Source organism: Pygoscelis adeliae, unplaced genomic scaffold (assembly GCF_000699105.1).
Source record: "Pygoscelis adeliae isolate BGI_AS28 unplaced genomic scaffold, ASM69910v1 Scaffold370, whole genome shotgun sequence".
Taxonomy (NCBI): Eukaryota; Metazoa; Chordata; class Aves; order Sphenisciformes; family Spheniscidae; genus Pygoscelis; species Pygoscelis adeliae.
This window is the reverse complement of record NW_008823870.1, coordinates 296,672-324,261: the sequence shown is the minus strand read 5'-3', so window position 1 is coordinate 324,261 and position 27,590 is coordinate 296,672. Positions and strand designations below refer to the sequence as shown.

Genomic DNA, 27,590 nt, shown 5'->3' with positions numbered 1-27,590 from the left:
TTTGCAAGGACAAGCACACCCCTCCCCGAAAGGCGAATGTGGCGTGTGTTGCGGGAGCCAATGCTGCAGTGCTGGACCGTGCTGCCCCGCCGCGGCAGCGGGGACAGGAGCGATCCCTGCGGGCCAGTGTCTGTGTCCCTCAGCCAGTGCCGCCCAGGGCTTCTCCAGGGGACAGGCTAGTGCCGGCTCCCACGCCGCATGGCTCCCGTGGGAGGTGGCAGCCGCTCACGTCTCGGCCTCTGTTCTCAAAACAGAAATCGATAAGCTGCTGAAGTGGCGTTTCTCCTCAGATGGTTCAGAAATGCCATTTCTTTTCTCCTGGAGATTTTGTAAACTTAAAAGAGTCATGAAAAAAAAAGTTCTCCCCTGTCCAGCCCATTAATTCAGCCTGCTCAGGACAAAATTAACCTTGGCAAGCCTTCCAGAGGAGAGAGTCATTCTAACCTTAAAAATCTGCTGATTAAAGCTGGTTTCAGGAATTCGATTTCACTTAATGCGTTGGCTGAGCGCCCAGCCCGGCATTAACATAGCCACAGACACACAGGCCTGCACATTTTCTACCTCCCCGATAGAGAAAAAAACAAAAAAATAAAAAAAAAAGAAAACCCAGCTAATGAAACCCCTTTTGCCTGTTTTAAGCAAGAATTCATTTTAAAGACTCCTTTAGCTAAAGGCATTAAGTGTGCCCTGGTTACCTGTCTCCTAAGGCCAGCCGAGGAGGTAATTCCGTTCTCCTGATTAGTTGCAGCGTCATGTGTCGAGCTGTCCTCTGCCGACCGGGTGCTTGGTGGCCCTGACCTGGTGCGAGGCAGAGGGGTTCATCGCTGCCCCGTGTTGGAGACAGGGGGTCTGAGCGGAGCCGAGCATGTGAAAATCGCCTCTATGCACCCTCTCCCTGTAAACCCACATGTACCGTGCTGTCAAACTTTAGATTTTACGTCATCTAACAGCGCTTAACTCATTAACCTTGAAAATCTTCCAAAACAATGAAGCTCAGATTTCTAAGGTTTCTATTTATATCTTAAACGTTTTTATGCCTTTTTATCTGAGAATTAATGTAGTTTTTATTGCTGCCATCACTCCTTTTGTCTTCAATCCAAAAGCTGGGTTTCCAGCGTGTGTTTCTCCCACTGCAGTGCATTTCTCCGCAACCATGTTATGTCTTGGTGCCAGCACACGGTGCCTGTGAAGAAGAGTTCCCCACTGTCTCTCCGAGGCCGGGGGGCTTGCTTACGCATGGGTCTCCTTCATCCCAGCCACCCAAGTTAGAACACCCAACCCCAAAACATCAATCCAGAACTAGATTCCCATGTCGTGCCATGTGGGGAAAAAAAAGAAAAGATAAAATTAAAAAAAAAATCACTTCTGTATTCTGGATGCTTTGTAAATTCTGTGAACTGTTAGGGTTTTCTTAATGGTTTGCTGAAATATTGAAAACCAGTTTCACGGAGGTGGGATGCTTTTATGTAATTCATTATTGACACCTCTAGAATTACATGCGAGACAGATCTAGAGATAGAGAGCAACTTTTCTACCTACTAAAGGCAGCGAGCTACAAGGAGCTCAGCATTGGTGCTTGTCATTATTTTTTGTTTTAATCATGGTAAAGTTTCGATTGACTTCACAGCAAATCGGGGTTGTGAATCAAGTGGGGTTGTGCTGATATATATTGGTATATATTGATGTGCATCGCATGAGGTGCTATGGGTGTTGCGCTGTTGCGAAGGCTCTTCCAGCGGTATGCTCCAGACCAGCTTTCCCGTCCTCGCTGGGAAGCTGGTTGGACCAGGAGACGCTGCACCTACCAAGCCGCATTCTGAAGCCAGGGGACCAGCTCTGAGTCAGCAGAACCAAACATTAAAGACATTTTAATGCAGCCCCTGGTGCCGTGCAGCCAGGAGTCGCTGTCAGGGATTATCTTAAACAAACGGCGTCTGCTTTTCCCCAGGCTGAGTGGTGGGATTTAAATGTTAAGCTTTTCTTTGGATTATTTTCTGCAGGGTTTTTTTCCCATCTATTTTTCCTCCCTGCTTTTTTTTGTGTGTGTGGAATGTACCCTTGACACATTTAAAAACGTTATTAATCTTTGTCATTTGTATTTTAAAAATAACTCGGTGATAGCAGCTAGCAGTCCTTAAAGCCTTTTTGATTCAGGCCGACCTTGCGAGCGGTGATCTTGGGGAGGAGACGCTGCCGCCAGCCTCCCCGTGTGCTTGCCGATAAGTGTTGTGCATTTAACGACACACCTCCACGCTCACCCTGTTACAGGGCACGCTAACTATGTCAGGGCTGGCAAGCTTGCTGCTTGCAGAGTGTTTTCATAGGTTGTGAGGTGCCTTCCAGACAGAAGGATTATAAATGAAGATTCACCAGCCCCTTTGTGTTCATGCGAACAGCCAGTGTCCTGCGCTGGGGGCATGGCATGGACGGAGCTATGTCCCGGCACGGGCTGGTGCGCTGGGCAGGATAACGGCGTCACCGGGGCACTGAGCGCAGGTCACCCCCACCAGCACCGGTAAAGCCTTGATGCCACGCGTCAACCTTCACATCACTATTGATGCCGTGGCATCCATATCTGCAGAAACAGGTATTCGAGATGACTGGGATGGTCATTTAGTGATAATTTTTTTCCAGTACCCATCTGTTTAGGTCCCACTTAACACAGTTTAAAGTCTTGCTGAAGTCTGGCCAGAGCTGGGGCAGTCCCGTCCTGCAGCCACTGCTGCCAGGAGGATGCTCGGTGACGATTCCCACACCCTGGACCGTTGAGGACCCCCTGGTAGGGTGCAGACAGGACTGTGAGCAAGTGAAGAGCGCATTAATGGTGAGAGTCGTCGTAATCGATGCAGTCGCTGGAGTAAAAAAAAAAGAAATTCCCCTTAAAAATCCCCTGCAGTTGGATTTACTTATTTTTTCCTTCTGTAATGGCAGAATACTGGTGTGCCTAAAATACGTGCGGGCCGTGATCTTCCAGGGGAAATATCTGAAGAAGGCTGTGAGCAGATTGCTGGGCTGTTGCAGTCTCGCATTTAAGGAAAACTAATCACCTTTGGTATGGGAGAACATATCATTACACGCACACCCATCCCCCATGTGCGCTATATTAAAAGCCAGTGGAGTCAGAAAATAATATTGCTTTCTTAATAATAAGCAAATCTTGTGGACAGGAATTGTACCGGGATCTTTTAAATTAAAAACAGTTTGTGTGTTTGGTTTGCACTGGGCTTAGCTTCCAACCGACAGCGGTGTTGGAAAGTTTTAACGTACTGGAAATTTGATTTTTTCCTGCAGAAAGAATTCCTTAGCCTTACTGATTTCGGTTAAACAGAGAAGCAGAGTTCGTTTAAAAAAAAGAAGAAGGAAAAAAAAGCAACTGTATTTTGGCATTTTGCTGGATAACATACCTGACAGCAATTTTTTCAGTTTACAAACCCTAAATTTTCAGTTTCCATAGCCAGGTGATAAACTATGGAAAAGATATGTTTGTGTTGTGTTTTTTAAAAAATAAAAATATGTTGAAGCAAAGATTAAAATACAGCTAACCAAACCCACGTCTGTGTTGTGTGTCAGGATGCAGAGCACCGTGGGGAGACTCTGTTTGCTCTGGCAGCACCTGGGTGGCTGAGCTGCGGGTGAAAGCAGCGTGCTGGTGCAGCAGGGGCTGTTAGGAGAGTGATTCCGTAACCTGTAACAATGTTTAAAAAAAAATTTTGGGGTGCTGTAATCTGGTGGTGTGTGTTACCAGCCGTGGACCGACTTCAGAAATGACATCCTCCGGTAGCAGATAACACGCTACAGGTCCCATCCCTGGCGCTGCCTCCGCAGGTGATGGTTTCTTTCATTAACTCGACTCTGCTTTCTCTCTTTTTCTGTCCCTAGTGCTTGTACGGCTGCTACGTCCATTCCTCCATCATCCCCACGTTTCACAGAAGGTGCTACTGGCTTCTGCAGGTAGGATGACGACAAATTCCTTTCTGCTGGGGGTAATCCGGTCGAGCCCGTAGGGCTGTGTTTGGCTGCTGCCAGGGAGGTTGGCAGTCCCGTGTTTCATTGATTCGGAGGATTTGTTTGTCTGAAGGTGATGGGGATTTTCTTAGTTGTATGTCTCTGTTCAGAGGTATGATATATTTTCTCTGGGTAAGTTTCTAGCAAATATAGAGCTGATGCCAGCTCAAATGTTCCCTAAACAGAGAGTCAGCCAAAGTGAGACTTTTTTAAGGTTTTCAGTTGTCTTTTCCCATTCTGAAGTGAGGCAGGTACAGGAGCTCAGGAAGCCAACTGCTGTACTGGCACGCTATGGCAAGGGAGAGAAATCATCCCTGTGGCTGTGTTTGAATTTGGGGTGAACCTTGTGGCTAGCCTTGCGGTGGATCTGCTTTCCTTCAGTGGGGAGTTTAGTCTCAAGGGAGTTTTTTGGGGTCACTCAATGAATTTTCTTCTGGCTGTTGTGGATACAGTGAAGCCCCTGGAGGAGCCATGCAGAGTTTTCCTCTTATTTCTGCAGGGTTTGGGTAGTGGCCTGATCCCCCCCAGGCCTCCTTGGGCTGCGGTGGGTGTGCTTGGGTTCACATGTGGGAGTTTGCCCGAGGTGGGCGTTCGCTGGACCGATAACCCTACGTTTGCGGAGCTATTTATATTATTCACTGGTTACTGTTGCTTACAAAGTGGAAGCAATTTGTTTTCTTTTGTTAGAAAACAGCATTTGACACATATTGTAATAATATTATTGTTTTAAAGATTAAACCCCTGCAGTCCTGCAAACAAACAGGTCTGAGGAAAGTGACATCTGTTTCAAGAAGCAAATGGAAAATAATCCTTTTTTCCCCCCGGTTTTGCAATTGCACTTCCATATTAAAAAAGAAGATGCTTCTGCTGTCACTGCTGCATGAAACACGCCCCATGACCCACAGAGGACGGTGCCCGCACCGTGGACATAATCAAAGGGAATGTGCACAAAATGTCACTGTCCTCTGTGATGTTTATGTGCATCTCAGCTCTGTTTGCATCCTCTGCATATAAATGCCATGTATAGAGGGGAAAACGCTTCGCTGCAGCGGTGGGAGCAGTATTTCACCTCCACGGAGGAAACCTGTGACTCCACTGAAAACGCAGCACGACCACGTCAATCCTGCAGACGTTTAGCACTTTTCCCTGCAGCCTCTCGAGGTCCTGACCTGCATCCGTGGTTGGATGCGAGCAGCAAGAAGAGGGGGAGTGGGGTGTAGGTACAGCTAAAGAAGCCATTAAATGTTCATGGCTCAGTGTGCCGAACTGAGCAAAACCTCTAAACTTACAGTCCAGTTTGCCTGGGGTGGCAGACAGCTGCTCACGTTGTTGTTCAGCATCTGTCTCTGCCAGTGCCTGTGACGGGTGGTGTGACATGAGAATTCGAAGGAAACTCTGAATTCCCGCCAAATAACTGCTGGCATGGCAGGGCAGTGCTTCCCCAGTCAGCATCTGTCCCGGGTGTCCCTGTGAAGGCAGAGAGGACCACGGCAGGTGGAATAGCAGGTCACTTGGTTCATCTGCTCTTGCCTACTCAGGAACAGGAGTTTGGGCTGGGGCTTGGTGGAAGCATTCTCCACCCACCATCCCGGGAGCTCGGGGAGGTACCAGTACTGCACAGGGTTGAAAGGTGCCGCAGGTCTCCCCGTCGTCACCGGTCTGCAGCAGCCCTCAGCCTGGGCGCAGTCACCACAGGTGCTGGGAGTTTTCCAGCATCCCTGAAGGGTAGCTCGGCTCATGAAATGTTTTCACATAGACTGAAAATGTTAAGGAAGGCCCCTGTTTCTGAAGAAATTCAGGGCAGACAGCAGAGTCCTTCCTATTAGATCCCAAGAGGAACAGATGACGCAAAATCAAACTGCAGAGCTCCAGCTTAAAATTGGGCTGTGACCTTTAGGGAGGTTTGCTCCCAAACGGCAAAGCTTTTTCTGTTACATTTGAAAGAGTATTTTCTAGCTTTGTCCATCTTTCCATCAGGAAATTTCCCATTATCGACCCGTTATCCAGCAGCCTGAGCGACACTTGCATAGCCTGAGTGCTCCCTGACCATGGGCAGTCCCCAGATCCTGCTCCATTGCGGGCTGGCCAGCCTTGTGCTTGTTCCCCCAGACGTCCTCCCCTCATAGGCCACCCCTCTTAACTTTAATTGCAAGTTTTGTATTTCTTTTTATTCTTGTTGCGTGCTATCTCAAAGTATTGCTGGGCTTGGCTGTTGTGGCAGTTAGCAAGCTGATATCTAATGAATTGCGTTGCAGCACCATAGGATCTTCTTACCTGCACTCTGAGGTCTGGCTCATTCACATTCGGAGGGTGTGTCTCGACATTTAGGCCGTCTTCTTTGCTCTGATAGTTGGTTTGGATTGAGATGAGTGGATGGGAAGTACATTTCTCACGAGCCTATTTATAAAATGTGATGCAGGACATCTCGTTGTGAGTGTAGTATACCCGTATTCAGAAACAAGGACGCGTTGTGCCTTTGCTGTGGGAGGAATAGGGGTCTGTGATTCATGACACCATCTCCCAGGCATAAATGGGCATCCTTCGATCATGCGCTAAAGGTTATGCAGCTGGAGAGAAGAGAGCTGGCCAAGGACCGATGATGCTTTTCTGACATCTGCACAATGTTTCTGTTCAGCTCCACAGTGAATTTGGGGCTAGTGAGACCAGGAGAGAGGGAGAAGGTATTTTGTGCATCTGCTTCGCAGTCTTCCACTTCAACACCACCTGATAAATGACTTTCATATTCCAAAATGGATACAGACCGGGCAATGTTTAGCATTAACCTCCAGCAAAAGGTTTGGCTTTTTAGTTCACAGAACCAAATGGGTGATTTTTGCCTTTTTTTAGAGAGTCATGTAGTACCTTTCTGGGATATGGAGCTCTCTGCCTGCGAGTCTCTGGTCAATAGGAAGTAAATACAATTAGTCTACGATGCTGCCTGTGTTTTATGGGATGATCTTCCTCCAAATCCTATTGTGAGGTTAGATATTGATTAAAAATGCCCATGCAATTGTTCTTGATCTTTTCTGACTAGCGTTTTCAGCGTACGGGCCAAGACTCAAACAAGCCACAGAGACTAGCAGTCTCTCTTGTGCATTTATGCTGTGCTATAGCCATTAATTATATGGTGGTACCCGATTTCTTACTTAAACAACTTTGCGTTGTCATTTATGATTGACAGAACGTGCCTTCTCCCTGCAGACTGGTCAAAGGGATAAGAAATGAAAACCAGTCAGCTTGAACTGTCAGCAGGCAAAACGCAGTTTTCTGAGTCCCTGCTACAAGAAGTTATCCTGCCATACAAGGCACCACAGCTGAGGTCTCCTCCTCTCTATTCTGAAGGGGTTTACATTTTTGAGACATTTCAAGCTTGCTTCATAATGGATTTTAAATGCTGCCTTACCACAAACACCTTTAATATTTTTTTAATAGATGTTGTAATTGCCAAGCAAGCATTGTAGTGTCTCTGTAGGAGATCGTCCAGCCCTGGGCGCTGGCAGCCTCTCACATGGACCGCTTGGGGCTGAGTGAAGGGGTCATGACCCAAGGTGGTGGTGGTGTTTTCCTACATTGGGTTCTCATATCTTTCTTTCAGTTTTCTGATTTCTAGAAATATGAGATCATGCTCTGAGCAACCGGCAGAGGTGATGTGGATGGCCTCTTCAAGGGGCACTGGGGAGGACTCTTCAGCAGCACCTTACAACAAGGCTGCTGCAAAGCCTTTGCGTAACGTGCTGCATCTTTAACGAGTTGCACACACTTTTGGAACACTTTCCCATTTCCAAACATTTCACTTGGCCCTCCATGTTTCCATTCCCAAGGAAATTATCCAGATTGTTAAAAAGAAACCGTTTTTGTCTTTGCATTCTGCCCAAAATCACGCGCTACCTTGTCTTTCCGATGTTTATTCTGGCTCTGAGTGAGGGCAATGCCTTAAAAGCACTTTTTTTTTTTTTCATTACCTGTTAGCTTCCTAAAAGAAGCAGTGCCCTAGCTGCTTGCAATTAGTCAAGTGCAGAACAGCGCTGCTGAAGCCTTTTTTTAGGTATGAGTGATGGCAGGTCCTCAGACTCCTGGAAAGGCTTCAGCGCACAGACACTGCCACTGGGTTTGTTGGCTTGTCTGCCAGTAGGACGTGTGTACGAACACCCGCACTGTGCATGTTTAGACCTTCAAAATGGCACCAGATTTTCTGTCAATGGAAAAAGAAGAAGAAAAAAACCTGTTTGTACTTGTAATGACTAATGCAGGGAAAACGTGGATTCTCAGATATAGACAATTTTCAAACATTGGCACAGCTGAGTAGCAAAATGCAGCGTTCCCTTCTGTGGATTGGTAACTGGCACCCCAGGAATTTAAAATTAATCTAGCTGCCAGGCTCCCAGGGCTGGCTGCTGTTTGCAAAGGTTATTGGAGGCGGGCTTCATCTTTACACATTAATACCGATCTGTCTCTTGCTCTCTTCCACACTTGTGCCATGCAGCTGGAGACTAGTTTGTTGGACAGTCGTCGTTTTCCATCCTGCCTTTAGCAGATTCTGATATCTTTTTTAGTGCTGGTGTTAAGGTGCTGTGGTTATGGGAAGTAATACATTAAAAAAAAGTGTTGCCCTTTTTCTTAATTAAGAAGTACATGAGCTGTCCTATAGGATCATGCTAAAAACTTTTTGTGAATTTAGACAGTCACTAAATATTAGTTCTTCATGACATGGGACAGAACTTCTCATATTGCCATATTTTCTGTAATTTTTTGCCTAAATATGAGAAAAATGTGCATTTTAGGCACTCAGGTTTCATTAATTTTATTATTTGTTTGGTTTTTTGAATGACTCCCCACTTGCTGCAGTAATTTAATAACAGCAACAGTCACAGCAAGGCGAGATCAGGAATCCTCGACAGAGTGCTGCCGACATGATAGGACATCCTCCTGTTCAGCTATAGAAAAATTGGAATAAAAATGAATCATGATCGTATATTCAAATAAACCCATGCATTTGTTCAAAGAATGTTCATTAGCTTATTCTTTTGCCAATAGCATTTGCACAGGTGAGATTTTCTTGATGCTTGTGGAAATGGGAGGCGCGGGGAATACTGATACGAGTGGATAGGGATGTTCAGCCTGTTGGTGTTTACCTATTCACCTTGGCCAATCAAACAAATTAAGGCTAACAAACGTTCGAGAGCAATATGTAGACAGATAGCTGTTTCACATGGTATGCGCATTAACTGCTCACTGAATAATTCAAAATTGATGAAAAAGTGTGTAAGTGGCACTGTTCTTGCAGGTGAGTCAGAGAAGCAGAGCGGGATGGAGGCTGAGCTGCACCGCGCACAGGGAGACGCCAGAGCCCCTCAGAGCCCTGTTGTAAATTGGGCTTTTGCAGTAATTGCTGAAATGTGATAATCCAGTCCTCTAGGAACTGGGGGGGAAAATTGCATTGCATCTTTATTCCTTGCACACTCGTGGGGTGTTCTCAGCAGCCACAGGAGTCACAGGGATGCTTTACTGCGGGGTAGAAAACGGCAGTGGAAAGTCAGGGGACATCAACAGTCATACCAATGGTGATGTCCAGGCAAGACATGTGTCCTGGAAAGAGCAAGTGGGAGATGCTGAAAGTGACAGTGTAGCTGGGCAATATTCTGTTAGCGGTCTTTAATTATCCTTCATGCAGTTCTGCATGCACCAGCTGTACCTTGCAGAGTGTCTATAAGCACTGATTTAATGTCAGAGACATGCAATATTTTCTCTTTAAACTGTTTTTTCCTGGATTCTTCCTTCCGATACACTTTGATATTCAGCTGTTTATGACTATTGCACTGATGCTTGATGTTCGCTGAGTGTTCCTTTCCCAAAATGCGGCTCGTCTGAAAGCTGTGGGCAGAAAGTATCAAGGCCTGAAAATCAGTTAAAACATTTTATGTGACATCTGCAGCTGTCCTGCGGAAATTTGGCGTTCATTCTGTATTTCTTTGCCTCAAATCTTCCATTATGTCCTAAGCGAGAGGAAAACCTTCCCTTTTTTTTTATGGTGTCCCAACAGAGCAGCATTTCCCTGTCTAATTGCTTGTGCTGCGCTGCATCAGCAGCATCTTCCACGTCCCTGGCTGGAGGACCAACAGACAGCTTGAGGATTTTGGTCTTTTTCAACATAAATTGGAAGCATTACAATGTCATAAAAATTCCTGAGACTTTTGCTTAGTAATGGGTTTTTATTTTTCATTTGGGTAAAATAGAAATGACTGAGCAATAAAGCATTGAAGATCATGCGCTGTGTGCGGGCACTTTAGATTGGTCCCATATTGTTGGGGAGCAAGGTGTAAGTTAGGCTCTTGGCATAATGAGCCTTTGCATTTTTTTCTAACAGGAATATAAACTGTTTCCACTATGCTAGCACATCTTCCCAAAGTGAGTTTTAGCCTATATGATGGAATTAAGCATGTATTGAAGTATAGCAGAGTATGGCACGGGGTACCTAACCAGCACTAGCGTGGTTCAGCATCTTGCACACACAGTTGTGACGACCTGCAGCATCATGGTGCAGATGGGCTGGGTGACCTTGGGACAGTGACTGAACAGTTGGAGGTCCAGGATCACGTCAGAGTGACGGTAGCAATGGCACTCATGACCTGTGGTGGAGGCACTTGGGGACCTATTGCCTTCAGCGTTATTTACTTTTGCAATGGCTTCATGCATGGTCTCTCCCCCTTGTAGAGGCAGTTACTCAGTGCTTGCCATAAAGCTAAGAAAATCCAGAAGAGAATATAGACGTAAGGTGGTATAAAGTGCTATTTATTGTTGTTATATGGTCAGAGGCTATGGGTATCCGAGGGTTAACTTCTGCTGAAAAATGCAGAGCTCATTGCAGGCAGAGCCCCAGCTGAGATGGACCACAAAACCGAATGGACAGAGAAACTCCTATGTTCCTAAAATGTGGCCACAAATGAGGTCAAAAGGAAGAAAAAGTCCTGCCTTTCTCATGGTCAAAATGCCATAATTTCTAAAGGCTCAGGTGTTTCCTGACTGCTGTAACACTCTTCAGTGCCCTCCTCCAACCCGAGCTTTGGCTTCTCCGTTTGTGGTGGTGTGATGGGGAGAAGCTAACGCGAACCCTGCTTTTTCTTAGGCAGACACATCCAGACAGGCACAACCCATCCCTTTGCATCCCCTCGCAGTCTCCCAAGTCTCTTCCTGACGGTTGTTTTTCAGTTCACGTCTCTGAAGACGCACGAGCTGTGTTTGTCAGCCTTTAGAGACCCCACTCTCCGTGAAGCCCCTGCCTTTGCTCCTCTCATGCTTTCAGCCCCATTTCAAGGGCTAAACCCTGTTTGGTTTTGTTGTTCTTCGCGGAGTTTTCCATTGCCTCTCCTGCAGATGTGCAGCTTGGCCAAGGTGCCAGCCATCCCCTTGCCCTGGAGGACGTCTTCTTCAATGGGAGCAGGCACACCTTGGTGCCTCTTCAGCACAGGTGTCCTTTGGAAAGGATTACTTCTGCAGGACCAGACGAGGACCTCCCACCAACAGGTTGGTATTTACAGAACAGACCTTTTAAGCAGGCATGCTTTAATTGTCTCAGATTCCTATTTTTAGTGCAAAATGTGCACGTGGAGCTATGCTGTGAGAGAAGACAGTAAGCGTGGTGGCAGCACTCGGCACTGCCAGGAGAGCAGCATTGTCCTTTGCATCAATTCAGCTCTGAGCTGCAACAGAAGAAGTGCTTTCAATACCCCCTCTGGACAGGGGTCGATAGGGTACAGCAGTCAGTCCCCTTGCATCTTTGCTGTGCTTCACAATGCTTCCATATGCAAAAGCATGTTTGGAGAATGAAAAAGTTGTGGATACCCTTTTCAGGCTTCCTTAATATTCCTTTGACGTGATCTCTCCGAAAGACCTCTCTCTCCTTTCTCTCCTTTCATCTTCTCGCCAGCTCTTTTTGAAGGCACAGTGCTCCTTGCCATGTCTCTGCTGCTTTGTGATCACAGGAACAGCCGTGTCTCAAGACTTCCCATCACGTTATTCAGGGATCATTAAAGATCTGAAATACTCCTGGAATCTGTGGAGCTGTGCAAAAGGTATTGCTCAGTCCAACTGAAATTCCAAGGGTTTTGTTAACTCTTTTGTAATAATTTTCTGTTTTCATTGTTTTGATTTTTTTTCTTTTTTTTTTTTTGGTCACATTTCTAACAAATATTTATTGCTGAAAATGAATTTCAGAGAAACCAAGTAAGAGAGGTATTAGCTGTGCCTCCTCGCAAGCACTTTAACCCTTTTCATTCATTTTGGTTAGAGGACAGAACCTACTGGGTGCGTGCCCAGCTGCCAATCTCAACAAGCCTTGGTCTACGCTGGGATCGCCCTCGGCAAAGCTCTGTTTAACAGTGGGATGAATAGTTAAATAGGTTTGAAGGAGCCTTTTTGTGGCTCTGAACATTTCATAAAACTCAAGTTCCAGTTAGCACGAATGCCCCAAAACTTCATTTTAACTATCATTAGATAGCTTTAATGATAACAATTCATATCATGCTCTGCTGTACTCCAGTGTTTTAGCGAAATAAAGATGAAGCAAAAGCCACGACTCTGCATGCTGCGTTGCTGAAAGACCTCTCTCCTCTCGCCTTCAGCATCAGAAACCTGAGAGGAACCGTTTCTCTTTGAGAGGAGCCAGCTGCTGCAAGTCTGCTCTTCGTCATCTCCCTCCTGATCACTCCTGCGTCTCCCTGGGGCATCCAGGGCCGCTGTCGCTGCCAGCTCTCGTGATGGACACTGAAAGCCCCCCCCGCCCCCAGCCACTCTCTTCTCCCTGACACTTGCACCCGCTCGCTGCCTTTGAAACGTCTCCTGTGTTTTGCAGCTGAGCAGCGGGAGCTTCTGCACCCTGTGAATCGTGCCGGCTGAAGATGGAAATGCTTGCAGCTCATCTCTTGGACTGGTGCTTGGGCAGCGTGGTTGCTGTCTCTGGCTCATAGCTAGCTGATGTGCGGCTCGTCTTGATCAAGATGCTTGCCTGAAGGTGCTTGGTTGGTTTTGCCGAATTTCTGGCAGGCAGAGCACCCCCCCCAGCAGCGCGTGGTCAGCCTGGGCAGCCCAGGGAAAGTACGGGTGCAGCAGCACTGAGCCCTGCCCAGGGCTGCTGAGATAGCCGGGGGCGGGGAGCAGCCCCAGTGACAGCCCTTCCATACCCGTAGTGGTTCACCTGGGGGTGATCCTGTTGAATAATATTCTGTTTTCCACTTCTCATCCCCTGACTTGCTTTCAGAGCAGCTGCATCCATTGAAACCCACCTTCAGTCTTACAGTCTTTTTTTAATACAGACACACACACGACCTATCAAGTTGAAGGCTATTTTTGCTACATTTTTCCTCCTTCAAGTTTTCCTTACTAATGTTAGCTTCTTCCAGAGTCTTCACCTTCACTAAAATTAAATTCCATCTGGCAGAGCTCATCACAAGCTGTCTTCCTCCCAGCCGTCTCCTTCTTCTTCCTAAGAACGAAGCCGTCCTGTGCACTGTGCTCCAAAATCACCCTGTTTAGTTTCACAGAAAGCACATCCCATTTGTTACTAGGGGAAGGACAAAACACTGGAGGGAACAGCATCTACAAGAGCCCTCTTTTTCGGGAGAGCCAGTAGCATGTCTGTATTTTACATCCATCCTCGCACGCAAGACCACAAAAATAAATCAGGATGTTGCTTTCCTGAAAAACGTTTTTCGTGACAAAAATCTGTAGTAGATAAAATTGAGCTTGCGACTCAGTCTGGGCCATACCCTTTTATCAGTCTGGATACCTTCAAAGCAAAGATGTGTTTTGACACCTGCAGGATGAGTAAAATGGGACTGCGGAGAAAGGCAGCAATAACCCTCTGCTGGTGTTCCGGCAAAGGGGAGGCGGAGAGGATTACAAATTAACTGGTATCTCGGAGGCTGGAAACATTTTAGCAGGAGTGCTTTATCTTTTATAATGTTTTTATAAATTATTTATTAACACACTTGCTGCATTTTCCTGAGAAATTGGATAGAAAAGCAAAATGTATAGCCAGCAGATCGTATTCCAGAAGAAAGACGCCAGTGATTAAAAAACAATTTCCAACCCTTTCAAACACATAACTTTATTTTAGACGAGTAGTCTGCTATTTTTGTATCACTCTCCACCATTTTAAAGAAAATCCCGGATTCATTCCCTAGATATATGAGGAGACTGACGTTAATGCGAGCAAACTAAAAAGCAGTCAGAGTGCTTTAGTTGTTGCTTAAATAATCTGTTGTCATTTATAGAAGAGATGCATTTCCCAAACTGCTGTGGGACGTGCCTGGGTTGCTAATCAAGAGGAGTTATTACAGGGGTGACATAAAAAAGTCCAAAACATGGCCAACTCCCACACAAACAGAAAGCAGATTTTATGCTTTTGGCTCCTGGTGGAAATGATGCACCATTTGCACTTTGCGCCTGACTTGGGGGATCGAAAGCGGCATCTCCATTGCTTTATGGTTGCTGCAATCCCGCCGTGTGCCGTCGGCATGGCTGGTGCGAGGGGCGGGGGCAGCCCCTGCCTGAGCCAGCAGCAGCTTTTTGTTCGTAATCCAGGCAGCACGGCGCGGCTGTGACGCTGGCCTGATGCGAACAGCCTTTCCTCTGCCCGTTCCCAGCAGCTTTTACAGGAGCACCTGCCTTATCAAAAATGCATTTTGCCCCCGTGGCTACAAAGGGAACCAAAAGCAGGGCTGGTTCAGGGGGGCCTGGGGACCCTGCCGAGGACCCCACTATCACTGCAGAACATCAACGTCTTGATGGCGGCACCTAGAAGTGACACGACTGGAAACCGGATTGCTTTTGCTCGAGCATACGCCCACCTGTTCGCCCAGGAAGACCCCAAAAAGCGGGACCGTGCATCTTTCCAGATTCTGCTCCGGTTTGGACTGGTGATGCTATCACCGAGATATCCTCACGGCAGGGATCGCAGTCATGCGACAGCACAACTCAGCTGGAAATTAAATCAAACCACAGGCTCCAAGACACTTATTAATATGCTCTGTATACTGAGGATTAGGCTTTTGGTGACACTTAAATTGAATTCTAATGCTATTTTGAAATATATAATATGCTGAATTTACTTCACCTCAGGTTTGAGTTAATGGTTTATTAAATTATGCACCTTGCAGTAGCAAATCTGTTTCCTGGTGTAGGACACTGAGGCTTGCAGTAGCAATGCAGCAATTTTGCTGATCTCATCCACGTTCTCCCTGGTCAATTATTAGGCCTGCAGGTGTCCGTGAATGTATTACACCGTCGGCTGAAGTTTCACCCTCGCCAGAGAGGCATAATTGGGGATTGGGTTGGAAATTCTGTAGTGAAGCAAATTACAATTTGAGTTTAGAGATTTGGAGTTCGTTCTGGCGTGGGCAGCAGAGTACTTGTAGCAGATGTTGCCAAGGCTGAAGTCTCTCCTTCGAACATAGGGTATTTTTTTTCTTTTAATATGCAGTGTTTTGGCCTGCAGTGAATTACCCCCCTTTTGTATTTTATCTCTTAAGGCACGCTTTTATAAGTGTTTCGGATAAATCACTTCCCAGGTGTCTGCAGTTTTGAATGCTATTCTTGCCGTCCTTCTGCCTGCGTGATCTTCTCCCTTATTACCCTGGTTGCCTTTATTCTCAAAATCATCTTTTATTTCTGAAGGAGTATCTGTCTATTCCCTTTCTTTTGAATGGCTGCCTTCAGCTGTCACTGATGTCCTGCACTGCTGCCGCCTGCCCCCAGTTAATGAAACTGTGATGCCTCTTCTGTCTCGCCCTGCCCCGCTGGTACAAGGACTCTCCATTCCAGTCACCTCCCACGGCGACCACCTTTATCACTGCATCCCTCTCACTGGTCCACACCCACAGTGGTGTCTCATGTCTGACCAATGGATGGGAAAGTGGACGTCACATACGTGAACATATATGTGATGTGCTACCCTTAGTGAAAGTCAATAAAGGCTATTAAAAACAGCCCCAAGTTCATGGTCTGCGCTATGAAATGACGCACCCGCCTCCGAAGCAGTGGAAAATGGTGTATACAGACCACAGTCTTAGTCCTCTGTGAGATCATTCGATGGTTTTCTTCAACATGTTAGTGAAGGGGTAAAAGCCAGAGGAGAACGACCTAAAGGGCTTTCCCCCCTGAACAGGCGCCGTACCTCAGGGCATCATTTTCTGTGTCAAGCAAAAAGTGCAAGATTTTTCTTATCATACATTTGTTTCAGTTAAAAGTCAGCTGGTTTACACCTGCTCCTCACGCTGCTGCAAGACGTATGTTGTATGACAGTCTGCTAGCTCGCACCGGAGTTATTAGCCATCAGCAGTAAAGAAAGCACAATTTAGGTAGAGTAAAATAGAGGTTGATGTTTTTATCAGTTTAGTCTCTGTAAAATGGGATGGCCTCTTCCCAGGAAATTAGATTTCCCAATAATGTAACCAGCACAAAAACAAGTCTGTTGGATTGAATATGTCTTCGTATTTTCCTCCTTTTGCAACCAAATATTGCAAAAGATTCCCAAGAAAGGTTGAAGGTATTTCTGATGTCCTTGCAGCAAGTGAAAATAATGTACTTAACAACAGGGACGGGTGGCAGGCAGACAGCCCAGGTGACGAAACACCTGCCTGTGACCCACCGCAGCATGTATAGCATGTGTGTTTAAGTATTGTCTGCCCGCAGTCCTTAGGGATGTGCAGGACAATGTTTGTGTTAGAAAAATATGTTTGGCTGGCATCACCAGTACTGGATTTATTAGTAACGATGGCTGTTAAATGCTCTGACCGACCTGATCCGGCCACCTGTAACAAGACAGTTCTCTAAGTATGGAACAGCTATTGCATTGTCGGGGGAGGAAGTTCAGAAAATAAGATCAGTCTGCGTGACCTGCATCTGCTTTTAGGTTTAAGGTACTTGCTGCTTTTTGCTGGGAAGAGCTCTGACACAAAGGAGGGCTTTTGGCAGTGTCGGTCCATCACTTGCCAGCAGGAGTTGGGGCAGGAAGGTGCAATTTCAAGTTCAGGTACCATGAGTGTGTACGTGCCAAGTACTGCAGTTGTCAGCAAATTGTTTGGTGTGGAACATCGCGGTGTCTGTCTTACAGGATACTTCATGATTAGAAGTACTTTCAGAAAAAGTTGAGGGAAAGGCATTATTTAAGGATGGTGCATGCTGTTGCATGGGGTATGGCTAAAATGGGTGAAGATCAAGGAAACTGACTTCAAGCGTTGGTTGAAAAAAAAATCCAAGCTCTGGAGCAGTCATGTGAGAGAGATGAAAACCAGAGTATTTGGGGTGTTTGAATGATGTTGGACGATTGTCTAAGATTAGAATATTTTCCACACAAAACAGGCCTGCATTGCTAACTTAAATGCTTTTCTTTGTGATATTTTGATATTCTGTGGAAAAATAGTGCTCATACGATTACTTAGAGTTTGTCCGAATGCAGTGTGTGTGTGCGCCATAGATGGCTGTTAACAAACAGCTGTCAGGAACACCGAGCAGAAGATAAAACCAAAGTTTTTTTCTGGTGCCGCTTGGTTATTTCTTAGAAATTCAGATAATGCACTTTCACTTTGCATTAGATCCATATCGAGACTGGAGATATCGGAGGTACTCTTGGCCTGTCTCATTCCTTTTGTTCATTAGTTAATATATCTGTGGGTAGCGGGATCACCTTGGAAAAGCTTTTTATCGTATTAAGACAAAAGTAAGTATTCTGGCAGAATCCTGCCAAGTTTTCAAATAGCAGATGATTCTCAGGGAGAAGGCTTTACTTTTATTTATCTGTAAGTATCACAACACTTCGGTTTTGTTCTTCCCTCGGTTCAAATTGACCTTTGTTGCAGTAACAGGGGACACACCACCACTACCACCCCCAGTGCTAGATACTGACGAGGAAGGGACAGTAATATGCAGTACTACCTTTTAGGTATGCTTAAGGCTGTTTCCTGACAAGGGAGACTAGGATTGAAAGTGATTTTGTCACTTTTTTAATGTCTTCTAAAAAAAAAAAAAAGCCACCAAAAAAAACCCAACAACAACAAAACAAAAAAAACCCACCAACCCCGCCTGATTTATCGATGGTTAAAGAAACGGTATTTTTCTTAGGTCAGAAGTACTTGCTCTGACAGAAGGCCATTCTAGAGCTTTACTTCAAACGTATGGGATCAAACGGGTTAATTACAGCCTTGGTTGCAGCAAAGGCCAGCCAGCAGAGCGACAAGCTTGTAAATGCTGAAACCTCATCAAGGAAAGCATGAGAGCTGTGAAGGAAAGGAGGCCTGCAAGAATATTGCATCACAGACTAAGACCTGCAAAGTAATACTGCATTACAGACTAAAACCTGCAAAACAATATTGCATTATGTACTAAAACCTGCAAAAGAAGCTGCGGGCGGCTCATCCCACGCCAAGGCGCAGGAAGCAGGTGGATCTACTAGGATGCTGTAGCAGTGAGAGCTGCGTGCCTGTCGTTACGCGGAAGAACCGAAATCGCCATTTCCATCCTTCCCCGCACGTGGCAGAGGCTCCCGGTGCTGTCCTGGCCTGAGAGATGGCACGCACGCCACTTCTCTCAGCTGCCCTTTTGCTTGGCATTTGTGATAATCGCCATTTATAATTCAGCGAGCTGTCGCAGGCACTTTCTGCTCAAAAAGGGAGAGGAGGCTGCCGGGATTTTCACCATTCTTCATTTATATTTCTTCCTGGCTCTTTAAAAGCCGGCATCAATGGCTCTGTAATCACAGCCTTTAGTTACAAATGCAGAACACTTGTGCTTCTTTCTCTCTGTAACTTACACTTGAGCCTTCTTTAGGGATTTTGCTGTTTTTAAGATACAGCGCTAGTGTCCATAGTGTTTTCAGGTTGCAAGGAGGGCCTTCATCAGGTGTGGTTCAGCCAAGCATCACCATGTGCTTCAACCTCCATGGTCCAGTATGGAGGCACGGTTTTGTGGACACAAATAAGTCTCTCTTTATAGTGTCCACATATAGATGTTTAATACTTTGGAGCACTGTTGCCTTTGTGAAACACATCAGTCAAATTTTGCTCATCTCATGTTTTTGCATTTCATGCATCTGTCCTGCTAGGAATTTGCCTTATATGCACAGTGTAAAACTTTGTAGGAAAAGGAATCCGCGCAGAAAATAAATGCCCTTCTCAGCCTACAGTGAGGAGAATGGAGCTGTGACATCAGTTTTGCTGTGAATGTGTTGAGCGAGGTACAGAAATCAGCCCTGAACTCCTCCTGCAGTGCTTGGCACTTGCACAAATGGCTTGAGCCTCAAATGCTGTTATTCTTTTGGTTTTATTGAACATTAAATCCATTGCAAAAATATGCAGAAAGAAAAATGAATGCAACATCTTTCAAGGTCACTCGTTTCCGTGGAAGCGATGTAACTGCGCTGGGCTTTCTATAATAAAGCAGCGTCAGTACAGGAAACCATATATTTCGTAGTACCAACTCCAAATTGTGTAGCAATGTCCTCTTTTCAGGGAAAAATACAGCAAGTACATCCTGTAACCTGCTACCTGTGCAGTGAGGCACTCTGATAAACAGTAATTATAACTATTACAGGATGTCATCTCCTGTCTGCCATTTATTGACCTTTTCTTCAGTGTTACTTTCTTCTCAGGAGCCCAGGTAACTAAATATCCCAGGAAAGACTATCTGTAGGAGCGTCTAGGACAGCACAGCGGGCGAGACCCACTTGAGTCCTTGATTTTAGACGCATTTAATATTTACATTATGTTGACAAATCTGGAAACCTTTGAGAAAATAAGTTTTTTCTGAGTTCATCTTGTAGTCGTCGGGGGGAAGAGGAATTTGCAACTGTTAGATGCTGGGAAGCTGCTAAAAGAAGTTGTCTAAAAATAGCTTTTCCGTCTGTAATACCATTTTAGATCCTAGAGTCTTTCCAAGCTCAAAGTGACCCATAATCTTGCTTGTACAGTAAGAAACATCGTCCTTCCAGGGAACTAAACCCTCATTTTTGGGTGTTGTAGAATCACAGAAAATCAAATCTGAAATCCATTACAGATTTAGGGATTAATAGGACCTGAATAGTTTTTGGAGGGGCAACTCTGACTTTGGGGAAAGAAGCAGTACCAAGTTTGGGTTTTAACAGCAGTTTGCTGAAATCACGTGAATTAATGCCATGAGCTAAGCACAAGTGAAGCTATCAGCTGCTTTACACGTCAGCTTCTTCATAGCTTTGCTATACGTGAAGCAGACCTAGGCACCATCTTTAGACATGGCAAAGGATGGATAATCTGTCCCCCTCGCTGTGACTTCAAGCAGAGCATCCCTCTCACATAGGCTTCCCGCTGCCTCTGGTGCTTTGGGGACCGGGGCTGCGTGGGCTCAGATTTCCAGCCTGCTGCTCCTCTTGCAGGGGAAAGGAAGGAGAGGATGTGGAGTGGGCTTGATTAAAAAGTGCTTTTGCTTTTTCTCTTGAAGGATATTTGCAGTGAAAACTGTACATGAAATTTATACTCTCTCATATGATTTTGACTGGGTTTAGTGCACAAATTCTCAGTAGAAAATGTATTCAATAAAAATTTGATGTGGAACTATAGCTCAGCAGAATCTTTTTGAAGAAATCCAGCTCTGGAATATTTATTTTGTATCTAGTTTCAATTTTAGTGCCTGTTCCTTCTGCAGATGCCCTTGTTAGCCTGCTAACTGTTTATGAAGAGCTCAGCCCCTCTTGCACCTGGATCCCAGCATCCCGGCGCTGCCCGGAGGGTTTCTGCAGTGCCTGCCAGTAAAGTTTTCGGGGGAAAGCGCAGCTGCGTGGAGTGCTACTTAAGGCTGCTGCTGTTGGCTTTTTCTGCAAGCAAATCCATGCTTCTTGTTCATGAAGAGACCAGAGGGCTTAGGGCTCGCTTGAGTAGGGGGGGCTAAGCCTGCAGTAGGTAAAACGTTACCACACTGGTGGGCAGTGATGTGGCTGACAAGAATACGGTACACTTGATTTATAGCAAGTCTACTGGGAAATAGTTTTAGCAGGAAAAGTGCAATAAATGTGGATTTATTCTCCTTTGATGCATGCAAAAGGAGACTGTTTAGGGGAAATAGGAAGGGAATCCGAGATGGCCACAATGAAAATTTCAGGGTAAATCAGACAGCTGTGAGTCCCTAAAGTGTCGTTGCTTGCTGTGGAATAACACACCTTCAATGCCAGTAAGTGGGGTAATCCCAGTATCTAGGATGAGTTAACTCCAGTGTGTAGGGGAGAAGTGACTTTTTTTCAGGCGTTGAAGCAAGCGACAGTGATGAATTAAATCCTTGCTCGCCTTCTTGGTTTCTGACCGTTGTGCCAAAAGGTTCCCATTTGTTTCCTAAAATTGCAAGCGAGCATCGCTTTATTAGATGTCCGCTTGTCCAGCTCCCTCCTCCTGCTCCACGCTGGGAGAGGCATCCCAGGGCAGTGATGACCAAAGAGGCACAAAGTGACTCTCCAAACATAAATTCCAAGGTTGAAACCTCTGATGAGCATTTCAGGGTCACCGTAAAGATTTCTAACAGGTTTCTGGTCCAGCATACTGAGGAAAAATGGATCCTGAGCGGTGAGACAGAGCGCTGCCCCTGTGAATTGCCATCTCCTCAATACGTTTTAATGCAGACCTGGAGGCTCAAGGCACCAAGAGCTTTTTTCTAATGTTTAGTGATAAACTTTTGTCTCCTGTGAGTAAACAATCTGCTTGCTTTGCCACTTTTTTCCAATTTAAACAGGAGTACACTGAAGCCCTCTTGCAAAAACATCTATTATGTCAAGCAGAACTGGAGGGTTTGGGTTGTGTGTCTCTAGTCTTTTTTTTTTTTTCTTTACTTCTGGTGTTCTCATATCAAATTTTCACTTGAAAAATACTGCCCAGAGGCATGGGAAATGGCACATGGCTTTATGAAATATACCCCCATCCTAGGATATGCCATGTTTTTATTTTGTGACAGTCCAGGATTCAGTGCGTGGCCTAAATATTGTGGCATCCTATTTGATTTTTGTATTGTCAGATGGACTAGACGCTATAGCTCGTGGACAACATGACCATTTTTCCTCGTGGTTTACCCTTTTTCTAGATTACTGTCTGTAAGTTTGAAAATGGAACAGGATTCCTCCATGGTTTATAAATTAGGGCCATATTACAGCAGCACCCAATAGTGCTGCTATATTTTAGATAGTGTCAGGGTTTCTATTATAAACCTCATTTTTCAGAGGTTTATAGCTCAGCCATAAAAATTCACTGTATGCTGGGACTCGGAATGTAACAGCTGTATCTCAGCCATGTAGAGGATGTGTTTGCATGTATTTTTTTGCAAGCAAAACATAGCATGCTTTGTGTGTACGTTTATATATAGAGGTCTATATAATTATATTAAAAATCAGTATAAATTTATCCTAACTTTTGATTTCAAAGTTAATCGCTTGGAAGTTAGGAAATGCCCCCTTTTTGGCAGCCTGTGCAGCTTTAATTCTTCTGTTTGCAAGCCTGCTCTGTGTGCTGAGACAGAATGCTGTTTAAGGAGTAACAGATAGGGGTGTAATTAAGGACTGTCTCGGATTGCTTGTGCCCAGAGAGCCAGAGCAAGGCTGCTGCCCTTGGGGAGGGAGCACTTAAAATGCTGGCTGGTGGCAGGAAAGGCTGTGTCGTCCCCATGGAGGAGGTGGCAGAGGATGCGCCTGGAGCCCAGCCCCGCTCTCCTCCCTTCATCCCTCTGGGAAGGGCATGGGCAGCTGACGTGGAGCATTGCTGAAGAGGGATGCTGGGATCCCTGCACACAGGCACCTCTCCCAAACACTCTGTGACGCTACCGTCTGTCGGCTCAGGGTAGGTTTTTCTTGAACTAGAGTAATGAGACAGGATGCAACCTTTTTAAGGGCAGAAGCTAACAGATCTGCGAATGGCTTTTGCCTACTTGGAGTAATTAGCTGGTAGCAATATTAATCGTAAGGGCCGTTCTTACTCACCGAGTGGTATCTAGCCTACACAGTAACAATTGTCCATAAATATTTCTGCTCTACAAAAAGAAACCCTGCAAATGGATTTGCAACACAGGCTATACCTCCAATATTATCTACAGGCTTACGTGCCTTTGAATGTATATAATTGGTAGGTTTTCTTCTGTTGACATATGAGTAAGATACCAACAGCCTCCTATTAATAGCCTTGTATAATGCTCACACCTGCTCTAGTATAATTTGCTGCATTTCAACAAATAAGCTAGCTCAAATGAATGAAGAATAGCTTTCCACAGTGCTGCAAGCGCTCCTGTCAAAAGAAAACAAAAAGGGGCTACCCCAAGCTATATGCAGCCATCACACGACTGTGAATATGTCTTTATACATGCAATTCAAACAGTCATCAACACAGAAGCATTTTCATATATACAAACAGCCAAATAGGAAGGACACAGATTCAGTCTGAATGTAAAAAAAAAAAAGAACACACAATCTGCAAGTTGGCGTTAACCTAACTACAGCTAAATGCATCTTCCGTGACATTTTGGGTCTCGTTGGCTTTCCATCTGTATGAGTTTTAACGTCAATGTCAGATAGGCCTGTCTTTAAGCTTGTGTTTTTCTGTATGTTAAGGCATTTTGACCTTAGTGCTATTAGCCCGCATTAACTCTCACTCAGAAATTCTGCCTGGTAAGAGACGCCCGATCAGATCTCTCTTCAGGCACTGTAGTGACAAGAATACATCACGGGCTGGTTTTGTTTTAAAAGTCGTATTGAATTACTGCAGGGAGCACATTTCTACCATCTCTTCCCCAGGTGCTCCTCAGTATTTCTCATCTGAATTCAAACCTAAGTAACAACATACTGTTACATGTACAGTATGTAATGACAAGGAACTTCATATTGCACAGTGATAGGGGTGTTATGCCGCAGCTAACCCCTAATCTGGCTCCCTTCAATGCACACGGAGCTAGACTGCTTTCATGAACACACCTGCACAGCCTCATTAATTAATATCATGTTTTACATTTCGTTTTAATAAAGCCTTTTCATTACAGAGCTTGTTCCCATGGTAGGAAAAATTGAAATTCTTTGCAAGAGCATTATAATTAAGCTGCAGTGCAATGGGGAGGAATGTGTCTTGCTTGGAAAGTGTGTCTGTCTAAGCTGTCTCATTGTAAGGGTGATCCCAGCAGACTCGGGCTGTGCTCCTTTGGCTCACGCTTTGGAAGATTTCTGTCCGAGAGATACCATCTGCTTGGAGCGTTGCACCTTTGCTTGCCAGAGGTTTCAGTCTCAGGTCGTATTTCACAGGCTGGAGGGATGGAAGACAACCTCTCTAAGGCAGTAGTTCCCAAATTTTTGGCTTGCTGGACCGCTGCAGCTCTCAGACATGCTCGTGGCTGGCCAGGGCAGCGACAGGGAAGCAGGTTATATTGTTGAGCTTGGTTCTGCAGGTTAGTTATTTACTGTAGGCTGCAGTCCGGGGCCGTTCCCAGCTGACACCGTGGTGGGGATGAAGGGGTGAGAGGTCTGCTGTATGGAGCCGGTTTGGTGTGTTTCTTCAGTTCAGTGTAAAATACCAAGACTGGCAATATAGGAGGTAAAATACTTGGTTATTTTAGGTCTGTTGTGGCTTGCTCCTGTAGTTTAAAAATCAATATACCCAGTATATACACAGCTATTCATAACATGGAGATTCGTTTTGATGAGCATAAGGAAAGTGGGGTTCACAATGAGGTTAAAGCATCACTGTTCAAGAAAGGCAACTCAGCAAGAGGAGTTAATTAACTTGTGTCAGAATTACTTGTGAATTTGGAAACAGATTTTTATTTTCTCTTTGACAAAAAGGGGGTTTTATAAAATGAGACAAAGCCTGCCCAGGAGGAGCTGTTCTGTTCCTGCCTGCTAGTGCATCTCTGACCTCAGGGATGCTTATTTACAAGCTATACAGCAAGAAGATTGAAATGCTTCATTAGCAAGCAACATTGCATGTTATCTGGAGAAGATCCTAATGGAGTAAATTAGGAGGGAAACATCTGTTGCTTTCTGTCTCGGTTTTAGTGCTCAGTCTGGTGCTAATTCTGGCCTTTTGTGACCTTTTTATACGTCCCTTCATCCTAAATATGAGACATGTTTTGTTCATTAACTGTGGATGTGTATTGCAACCTTTGAACTGAAATGCTTCAGAGTTCATCTCTACCCTCTAGGAGAGATTTGTTCCCTTCTTATTTTCCTTCATTTCTGAGACCTTACAGACAAAACGTTAGAGGTGGAGTTGAAGGGAAAGGAGGCTGAGAGGCAGTAAAATCTTGAGCCAGGCAGAGAGAGATGAGTGTATGGACACATGCATGCATATGTAAGATGCAGCGTTCTGCCCTTTTCCTCCCTTTGTATAATGATTTTATCATAAAAAAATAGCTACAGCTTATAACAGAACATTAAAGTCTTGGTTTACACAAAATTCATGGCACATTTAGGAAAAAATATTTCTCGCAGCTTCGCGTCTAAATATCCAGGTTTGGTGCAAAGAGAGGTGGCATACAGAAATTCTCTTCCTAAATCATACTTTTTCCACCAACCAACACGGCACTGGCAGGCACAGAGACACTCAGCTGCTCTGCCGAATTCAGCACAAGGTGCTGCTGCTGCTGCTGGGCCCTTCCCATCGTGAAGAGGCTCCCCTTGTTTGCGAGGAAGACGAGCTGGAGTTGGTGGGTGCTCCCCATCCGACGCGGGTGAGTGTCGATGCTGTAAGCACCAAGTTGTAGTCGTCGTTGCAGTCGCAGAGGAGTTTTGTTCAAGGCTTAAAACACTTGCTCAAATTAATGACCAAAAATGTCACATGAGTCCACAGCTAATTAGTCATTAGATGCATAATTAGTGTGAGATGATCATGACATTTTACTGTTATTAATGTTTATATTCTAATAGGAATTAAATCAGTCTATGACCACAGAACACCAGTTTGAACTTTGCGCTGGAGATGCCTGTTGCTGGGCTGGGGAGGATGCTCTTACGAGCCCTTGCTTTCAAAGGCTGTGCGTTAAAGCCCGGAATGGCATTATTCTGCCCTGTTCAGTAGCAGGGATGCAATTGGAAAGCATCATCCTGCAGGGATTTGGGGAGAGGCCATGGGCCTCATGGCAGATAGCGAGGTGCAAGGTTTGCTGGCAGCTTGCAAAAAGAAGACGAAATTACAGTGAAAGAGCTGGGATTTCATTTGGGTTCGTTCTGAAAGGAGTGGAAAGAACTGGCTTTGGTGAAATCCTCCAGTCACCTAGTCAATCATTACTTTTAGGTCATTTAAGGAGGGGTATCCTTAAGTTTATTCCAAACAGTAGACAAAGTATTTTGCATTATAACACACCTTATTCCTAGACACTGTATTCTAAACAAACACTTTCTGTCTCTTCTGGTCAGATAAGACTTTCACTTGGCAGTGGTTTCCCTAATTGCATCTTCTTTCAGTCCTTGCTGAGAAATGTGCTTTGCAAATTCTGTATTGTGATTAATTTATGTGAAGGATGCAGTGTGGAGTTTCATGGCTTCTTTCCCCTTGCAAATATATTCATTTCTCAAAGGACATTTGGAGCTTTTACACCAATAAAAATTTAGGATTCTCTAGCAAGTATAAAAACAAATAAGCCTGAGATGCAGTATTTCTGTTATAAGTATTTGTTCATGCTATACTGTGCCACTGATCAGTGCTGAGACACTTCTAAGGAAACTTGCTGATGGTTGTCCATATTCTGTCTCCCTCCGTTTCCCATCAGAAGAACGTAGGAGATACCAAATGAGGAACCTGGGCACCTTCCTCCACCTTTTTGCCTCAGTCTTCACCGGCAAGTGCTCAAGCCACAGAAGGCAAAGGCAGGGACTGAGAGAATGAAGAGCTGCCCACTGTGGGAGAACATCAGGTTCGAGACCATCTAAGGCACCTGAAGGTGCACAAGTCCATGGGACCCGATGAGATCCACCCGCGGGTCCTGAAGGAACTGGCGGATGAAGTTGCTAAGCCACTATCCGTCGTATTTGAGAAGTCATGGCAGTCCGGTGAAGTTCCCACTGACTGGAAAAGGGGAAACAACCCCCATTTTTAAAAAGGGGGAAAAAAGGAAGACCCAGGGAACTACAGGCCAGTCAGTCTCACCTCTGAACCTGGGAAGATCATGGAACAGATCCTCCTGGAAGCTATGCTAAGGCATATGGAGGACAGGGAGGTGGTTCAACACAGCCAGCATGGCTTCGCCAAGGGCAAGTCCTGCCTGACTAACCTAGTGGCTTTCTATGGTGGAGTGACTGCATCAGTGGACATGGGAAGGGCTATGGATGTCATCTATCTGGACCTCTGTAAGGCCTTTGACACAGTCCCCCGCAACATCCTTCTCTCTAAACTGGAGAGGTATGGATTTGATGGGTGGACAGTCTGGTGGGTGAGGAATTGGTTAGATGGTCGCATCCAGAGGGTAGTGGTCAACGGCTCAGTGTCCAGATGGAGATTGGTGACGAGTGGCGTCCCGCAGGGGTCTGTGTTGGGACTGGTACTGTTTAATATCTTCATCAATGACATAGTGGGATCGAGTGCACCCTCAGCAAGTTTGCAGATGACACCAAG

At 45.4% G+C, this 27,590-nt stretch overlaps 1 protein-coding gene across 1 annotated transcript in view; it reads left to right on the top strand.

Moving 5' to 3' along the window:
• Positions 1-27,590, top strand: part of CAMTA1 (calmodulin binding transcription activator 1) — a 336,801-nt gene that overhangs the window by 188,188 nt on the left and 121,023 nt on the right. The window contains exon 6 of the mRNA XM_009333436.1: positions 3,880-3,951. Coding sequence (XP_009331711.1) covers positions 3,880-3,951 — 72 coding nt within the window. The remainder of the gene's footprint in view (positions 1-3,879; positions 3,952-27,590) is intronic.